General features: G+C 39.7%; 1 protein-coding gene across 1 annotated transcript in view; it reads right to left on the bottom strand.

Moving 5' to 3' along the window:
- The window catches only part of adam10a (ADAM metallopeptidase domain 10a), a 35,871-nt gene extending 29,480 nt beyond the window's left edge, over positions 1-6,391 (bottom strand). The window contains exons 1-4 of the mRNA XM_048615724.1: positions 6,256-6,391; positions 4,146-4,249; positions 2,105-2,266; positions 847-939 (exon numbers count right to left, since the gene is read on the bottom strand). Of these exons, the coding sequence (XP_048471681.1) occupies positions 847-939; positions 2,105-2,266; positions 4,146-4,249; positions 6,256-6,391 (495 nt within the window). The remainder of the gene's footprint in view (positions 1-846; positions 940-2,104; positions 2,267-4,145; positions 4,250-6,255) is intronic.
- Between the last annotated feature and the right edge of the window lie 2,385 nt (positions 6,392-8,776).

Genomic DNA, 8,776 nt, shown 5'->3' on the forward strand with positions numbered 1-8,776 from the left:
ACACATGCATGTGCCTACCTATATTTTGACTCTCTCTCTACAAGGATTTCAGGCACTTACCTTGTTCAATTATTATCTATTTCAACAAGACTTTTTCTGTCACTCATTTCAAAAGTAGTTCTTCTGTGTGAAATGTTGGGCAGGCATTGATGGGAAGAGGACTGAAAGGAGCACTCCAGGAAAAAAAACGTTAATCGGTTATTTATGCACAACAATTTCTTGAATAGTAATTCTGATGTCAGGCAGTTACTCCTCAAGTTCAACAATTCCCTCCAACCTTAGGATTGCCTTGCCATAGGTTACAAGTGATAGAAAGGGCAGACCGAGACTGAGAATGGAGTGAGAGTTGAAATTAGATGCCAGCAAGCACGTGCAAAATACACTCTCTGTAGGTGACATAAAGGAGCACTAATGAAATTCAGCATGTCAGATAACATGAGCCCTTTGCCAGACTTAAAATGACAGATTCTCAATGATCTCAAGCAGTGAACCTAGTGAACACAGAAAACAAAGTTCAAATCCAAAGAGCTCCATACAAGGGGAAGTTGAAGGGTATGGAATATGGGACAAGTTTTGCAATTTTCTTTTCCAGAAAAAATTTTCTAATCTTGAGTAAATAGTTGTAAGTTTTGGAAAAATATGCATGTGCAGCAGCAGAGACGGTGAACCAAAAATATTGCTGAATTGACTCTGAAACAACTTCAGGAAAATGATTGGCACTCGAGTGATACTGGCATTCTGTTGTATACTGTGAAACACTGATGATCTCCTTTGCAAGATACAAAGAATTATCCATCAGCATGATATGTCCTAGAAAGATAAAGCAACCTTTGAATCAGTACTTACACGCACTCTCTTGACCATAAAACTGATATTTCTGATTCCGTGAAAATCTGTTGTCTGATAAATTGTATCAATTGCTTTGACATGACTTGAAATCTGTACATGAAACATAGAAATAAAAACATATTTCTTTTAAGTAAATTTGCTGAAGTGAGATAAATCTCAAAGCATTTAAACACCTCAAAAGTGGCATTCAAAATATAGCAGATACTTTCATAAAAATTCTAATGGTCAATACTTTCAAAGTGTTAAATGAATTTAGAACAAGCAATTTTTCGTTTTGCAACCATTCTTGTTCCTCCCTCAATTGCAGTAGGAAACCAAATCAGAAGATTCTGCTGTAGGTGATGATGCATAATTAATTAATCAAAGGGCTTGTATCTAGTGTAAAATGAGCAAACTGGCACTTAAGCTAGTTTTCAAAACGGAGATAACATCTGACAAGTTATCAACTTTATCCAAACTCAGACCTAATTTATCAGTTAACCAGAAATTATTTGTAATTAAGTTTAACAGAACTTAGAGAAACATTCTTTCAAAATGAATTGGTTTTATTAAATTAACTCCAACACATCTTGGACCTTGCTGTAGCAAATGTAACTTACTGTGGCAAAAGATACATTTGCAATTAAATTAAATCAATCATGATGGCCTTACTATAAAAGTGACACTAAATACAAAAATGTTCATGGCAATAATCATGTTCCTAAATTATATCATATTGTCAACTGTATCATTTGGGTTCCTCCAGGTAATTAATCCTCAAAATAGAATTTTAAATTAATTGGCGATGACCTCACTTCAGAAATTGTTTAAGGTTAAATTCAAAAATTAATAATAGGTGCTTCTGAGAAACTGCAAATTGGGCAGCATCTTTATTATTTAGTTTGAACAGAAGGGCCTTCATTTGTAAGGGAAGCATTAATTAGAAACCATTACCTAGTGTAGGAGAAAAAATATCAAAACTGAAGCATCACAACTTTAAAATGTGCTCAAATGAACTGAAATGTCATTTATGTTTGGTAATTCACAGCAATTTTGAACCATTTCTAAAAAGGGTGTCAGAAGTCAACTATTCGAACTCAAAGTTCAAATCAGGCTTTTTATTTGCCAGCATTAAACTGCAACAAAACTTGTAACTCCCCCTCAAATATTCATAAACAATTCAGCCCAGCAAATTGCAAACCTGAGATTAAATCTAAAGATGTCTAATAAAGAAGCCACACATTTTTAATTAATGATTTGACTTTCTATTTCATACCTGCGCTATAACTGCTTCTCTTGAACCATAGTACTTAAAGAACAGATGATCTGTTTGAATAAAAAGCTGACAAGTGTTTTTCTCCTCTGGAGCTGCGCGACGTTTTCTCAAAATAACTGGTTCATGATCATGCTCATGTTCATGTTCAAAATCGACAGGTTTCTATACCAAAAAACAAGAGTTAAACAAAAAACAAAGTGGATGACAATATCACTCCTGCAACAAAAGAAATGCCTGTAACTATATTCAAGATGGGGATAGCCGGACAACAATCCATGATATGGCTGCAATTGCTCATTGATACATGCCTCAAAAGGAACAGTCAAGGTTTTATGTTTCTCAGTGGAGATAGAAGAAACGTAGAATGCCTTCATATGTGCTTAAGCCCATAAAAACTTGTCATAGCCTAAATACGTGGTTTGAATTTCCAGAACAAGGAAACTTTCTTCTTTAGATTTTAAGACAATTTATTAAGCCACGAGACAAATCACTTTCAGCGATCTTGCTTGCATTAGTTGCATATTTCAGTGCAAAAGATCATAGTCAAACTCTCAGAATATGTTCCAGAGTGCCATCATTTACAACATAATCCTAAAATTCTCTAAGAAATATGCTAAACATTTTGCCATTTTGTTTACTGGCAGAGTAGTTCATCCTTTCTCAGAATATTTTTTTTTTTTTTAAAAAAAAAACTGTTTTCCTAAAAAGCATTGGTATGAAACTTCATTCTGAACACTTCCAAGACTGCGTTCAAGTCCATAAAAGGAACAACCAAGTACATCCGATTACTAACTTCAGGGACCCCAATATCACAATAAATACAATTAGACATGCCTCAAAGTGGCAGGACTTCACACAGCTTCCATTTTAAGTTTGTATTAAGACTTTAGAGATCTGATGACTTTCATGTCTTTAAAACATCATTTGGAGGGAAAAAAAAAGATTCAGCTATTAGTGATGGACATCAGTCAATTTCTGTAATTCACCCAGGTTCTTTCCCTGCACTGCTCACTACCTGCGATCTTAGTTCTAATCTTAATTCTAAAGTTCAGAAATCTCTGCTGGTTTGAATTGGGCATTGTTTGGCTACTAATGTTTCTTTAATGCTCATTTTTCCTTCTTTTGGTCCTCTAAAACTCCAACTTCATTTATCCATCCTGCATCCTACTGCGTAAATGAGTCCGGTCCACATTTTGTACTTTCCCACAATCTCAATTCCTTATTTTTTTTGCCATTTCCCATACGTTCAGTGTTTAGCAATTCAAGCCTGACATTATCTAATCATTTTGATGTATGTCAGTCTTTTCTCCAATTCTTTCAACTTTGGCAACATTCTGCACTGTAGTCGTTTCATATGGCCTAGTGAAACACAGATGATCAATAAGTATATAGGTAACCTGACTTCCAAAAACTGAAGTCTCCATTTGCTAACAGGTGTCAAGGTAACACAGCAAAAACATCTTGAGATTTAACTTGTATTCCTAAGGGAATCATTAAATCATTAGCACTCCAGTTTGGATTTACTAGTACATGGTCATTTTTTAAGAAACCTCTTTTTAAACAATGACATTTCCATTTCTTTTGAGTAATAGACACTGTGTGACTGAGGATCTGTCATAGTATGGCTACTTGCGGGAAAGTTCCTACCCAGAAGAGCTGCATTTATACTGCAGCTTTTACATTCTCCAGTCTATACATAATCAAAGTACTTCATGTGAAAGAAGTTTATGCAGAGAAGCATGGCAGCCAATTTGAATGTAGCAAGGTCCTACAAACAGCAATGAGATGAAAAGCCACACAAATAATGTTAGCTCAGGTACCACAATGCCCCCGTATTCTTTGAATATTACTACGTGGCCTCACTACTAACACCTCGCCATTAGGGTTGCACTCGTTGATTATTGGATTCTGAAGTAGAAACGTTCAGAAATATCTAGTTTTAGGTATGGTGTAGTTATTTTAATATAGGGTTGTGTAGATTAACTGTGATGCTGTAGTACAATTAAAAAACTTTCAATATTAGAGATTCAGGCTAGCTCACCTGTGGCGTCAGCTCTTCTACAGCTGACATCTGGTACTTCTTCATTCTTTCAAACACTGAATGGTCAGCACAGCCTCCCTCTGGCCCATATTTGTGAGGGTATTCTAAGAAAAAAAAAAAAAACAGCAAATATCAAAATCTGTGGTTACAGCATACCACTTTAGCATGAATAAATTGCTACAATGTAAATTAGTTTTTGGGATGACAGCACTTTTGGCAAGGCCAGGATTTATGGCCCAATAACATGGTCTTCGAGAAGATAATGGCGAGCTTTGTTCTTGAATCACTGCAGTTGACATGGTGCCCGTATAGTGTCATTTCGTTTGAGAGTTCCCAGGATTTTGATCCAGAAACACTTAAGGAATGACTACATTGTTCCAAGTTATGGTGGTGTGTGGCTTAGAGGGACACTAGCTGATGGCAGTGTTTCAAATGTCTGCTGTCCTTGTTCTTGGTGGTAGAGAATGCGGGTTTGGAAAGTTCTGGCAAAGAAGCCTTGGAAGTTATTGCATTACATTAAGTGCAGCACACATTGCTGCCACAAAGCATTGGTGACGAAGGAAGTGGATGTTTAAGGTAGATAGTATGTAGACCAAGCAGGTTGTGTTAACTTGGATACTGGAGAAATTAGCGTTCTGTTGGAATACTATTCATCTGCTGGATGCGTGTAGTTCTGTCATGATCCAGACTTGTATCTGGTAGCCAGATACTGAGAAGTCAGGAAGCAACTTACTTGTTGCAGAATTTCCAGCTTCTAACTTGCTCCTATACTCAGTATTTGTACACCCTGTCCAGTTCAGTTAGTGGTCAAGAGTAACTGTCAGGACATTGATGGTACAAGTTTGATTTGATTTAATCGTCACGTGTACCGAAGTACAGTGAAAATCTTGGTTTGCGAGCAGTACAGGCAGATTATAGTAAGCGAGGACACACGGACCACATGGTGAAAAGGAACTTGGACAGAATCAGGCATACAGGTTACAATGCACAGGATGCGCACACAAAGTAAGATCAACATTAGCAAGATCAACATTATTTGAAGTTAGAAAGTCTGTTCATCTGTCTAATAACAGCAGGGAAGAAGCTGTTCATGAACCCATTGGTGCATGATCAAATTTCTGTATCTTCTGCCTGACAGAAGAGGTTGTAGGAGAGCATTATTGGGGTGGGATGGGTCTTTGATGAGGTTGGCAGCCTTTCCACGGGAATGAAGTGAAAATGGAGTCCATAGATGGAAGGTTGGCTTCCATGATGGTCTGGGCTGTGCACACAACCTTCTGTGGTTTCCGAGGTCCTGGGTAGAATAGTTGCCATACCAGGCCATCACGCATCCAGATAATATGCTTTCTAGGGTGCATCTGTAAAAGTTGGTGAGTGTCTTGATGGATATGCTGAATTTCCTAAGCTGTCTTAAGAGGAGGCAATGTTGTGCCTTCCTGACCGTTGCATCTGTGAGAATTCCAGGACAGCTTGTCAGTTATCATCAGCTCAGGATAAAGATACTGAATGTCATGGGGAAATGGTTAATCCTCTCTCATTGTTGATAGTCGTTACTCGGATGTTAGTTGCTACTCATTAGTCCGAACCGGAATGCTGTCTAAGCCTTGCAGCATAGAGAAGGTACTAAGTATTTCACAAACAAACATTCTCACATTAGACCTTATGATGGAGACAGAATCATTGATGGAGCTGCTAAAGATAGTTTAGACCTGGAACCAGCTTGAGGAACTCCAGTAGCAATGTGCTGAATTGGAGAGGATTGCCCTGAACAACTGCAAAACATATTTTATTCACTACGTATGACTCTAATCAGTGCAGATTATTTCTGATATTTCATGATGTCATTTGACTTAAACTTTGCAAGGACACCTCAATGATACACATGATCAAGTGCTGCCTAGCTATCTAGGGGTCACTCTTACATACAAGCTTAGACCCAGGCTGTGAGCTCTCTCCGAGGGAATGATGGCTGTTGTAAGAGAGCCGCTGCTCAGGAATGGATCCTTCCAACAGCAAGCTTTCCAGTAGGTGCGTATAGGCGTGTGTGCGCATAATTGTGTATAGGAGTTTTTTTTTGGGGGGGAAAATGCATGCATTAAGCACAACTAACTCTGGCAGTTAACATTCACTGTGTGGTCCGAACCATCCAGGGCCTGCCAACCTTGATAATCAGCCCTGAGAATGCGCAGGGAAACCAGGCTGCTCAGGCAAGCTGTGAACTTCTGAATGAACTGATCCCTGTCCATGCACCAGACCCACCCTCTGGATGCAGTGCTCACAATCTGAGCCGTTTCAGGGAAATTCCCCCTCCTTCCCTGTGCCCTTCAAAACATTACAGGGGGCCTTTCCTGCGTGGGCTGCTGCTGCTGGACATTTCCACTTTCTTAGCTTTGTCTGCCACTTGCCGAGGCCTTGGCATAACATCCTATCTTCAGATGGCAGTGGACCCCAGTGGAGAGCCCTCTATGTGGCAGTCCTTCCACTTTCAAATCAGGAACCTGTGGTTCAGTGTTGCATACAGCAGTCAAGCAACAGATGGTGAAGTAGGTTCACTAGAATGTTAGGCCACATTCAGTTTTGTGGCCTGGAGAAAGCTCTTTTTCATATTTGAGTTTTTTAAAATTCATTCACAGGATTTAGGCATAGCTGGCTAGGCTTACTGTCCTGAAATGCCCAGAGGGCTGCTAGGAATCAACCTCATTGCTGTGGTACTGGAGTCAGGCCAGACAGATTAAGGATGGCAGATATCCTTCAGTGAAGAACATTAGTGAACCAGATGAGTTTTTCCGACAATAGACACTGGTTTCAGGGTCATCATTAGAATGCCAATTCAAGATTTTCAACCGAATCCAAATCCTACCATCTGCCATGGTGGGATTCAAACTCCGGTCCCCAGATCATTAACAGGGTTGCTGGATTAATAGTCGAGCACTAATACCACTTGCCCACGTCCTTCCCCACTGTGTGTTTGTTTATTTTCTGGGTAAGGCTACTTCTGGTTCCACTCCAGCCCCATACTCCTAATCTATAAGCACTCTATTGGGAGGAGAGTGGAGGGTGGGGAAGAAAGCAAGAGAGAAGTAGGAGAAATCGGAGAGACTTCTTATGGATCTGATCCTGGGCCTGGTTAGACTGGCCATCAACAGGTCCACGCAGCAGCCCGTGGAGGGGGTCATAGCACCCGATCTTTTACCCCACTTGCATGGTTACACTTGGGTGTTGATCAAGTGGGTGCACAGGGATCCATACAAACACAGTCTTTACAAACAGATGGGCATTGCAGGAAGTGGGATGCATCACTACCCAGGATAGTGATATTCTGATTTGATTTTGATAAGTTTTTATTCCACTTCTGTATGTTTCCATTGACTATTTGATTTATTTCTGTTACAGTGTCCAACCAGGGGCTGTCTAAGTCAATTAATGTTTTGTTCAAAAGAGTACACCCAGGCTGTAAAGATGCCCAGAGTTGATTGGCCCTGGTATAACAAAACTGGGCAACTGGTTGTTGTTTTGCAATTATCATTTATCACACCGTCGACACTGAGAACAGACAGATGTCATTGTAATTGGTCAAACGAGTTCTCTTGCCTTTTGCGGACAGTATGTAACTGGGCAACTTTCAATATTTTTAGATAGATGCCCATATTGGAACAGCTTGACTGGCTAGTTTACAGGACAACTCTTCAGCCCAACAGCTTGCTGTTTTCAGGGCCCATAGCCTTTGCTGTATTCAGTTTTCAACTGTTTCATGCTATCACGTGGTGTCAACCAAGTCAACTGAAGTTTAGATCTATGATGATGGTGACCTCCAGTACAGCCAGAGATGGACCATGCAATCTGTACTTTAGCAAGAGAAAGTTATAAATATCTCCATCTTTTACAATGACACGTCAGACTTCAGCATATTTTAGTTGGAGGTACTTGTGGAACCACCTCCTCAGGATAGTTATTTAATTGTCCAACACCAAATTAGAGCTGGATAAGATTGTAGTACTTTGATTTGATCCATTAGTTGTGGGTTTGATTCGCTAATTCTACAGCGAGGCATTTTACCGTTTACCATGTAGGCCTGTATTGTAGCTTCACCAGATTAGCATGTCATTTTTAGCCAAGACTGCTGCGCCAGATTTGCATTCCTGCAACCATCATTTGAACCAACTGATTCCTAGATTGATAATTACAGATTGTGCTTGAAGTCAATTTGCTGCTGTAGATGGCCCAGAGTGCTTCATAAATGTCAGGTTTGGAGCAGAGATCTGTCCTGGACCTATTCCATTCAGCGTGGTGATTCCACCATCCAGAGTACATCTGTTCCCTTGCTAGTCAGAGATGAGAAGATGGTGGTGGACTGCCTTCTTGAACCAATGCTGTCCATTGATGTAGACTACCACAATGCTGTCAGGAGGGGAGTTTGACCCAGCAAAACTGAAAGAACAGCAGAATAGTTCCAAATCAGGATAGCGAGTAGCCTGAAGGGAAACTTAGACGGGTGCTGTTCCCATACATCTATTGCCCTTGTCCTCATAGAAGGTAAGAACCATGAATTTGGTAGGTACTGTTTAAAAGAACCTTGGTAAAATGCAGTGCATGTTACAGATTGTACATATTGTTGTTACTGTGCATTGATT

This window comes from Rhincodon typus, chromosome 33 (assembly GCF_021869965.1).
Source record: "Rhincodon typus isolate 14 chromosome 33, sRhiTyp1.1, whole genome shotgun sequence".
Lineage (NCBI taxonomy): Eukaryota > Metazoa > Chordata > Chondrichthyes > Orectolobiformes > Rhincodontidae > Rhincodon > Rhincodon typus.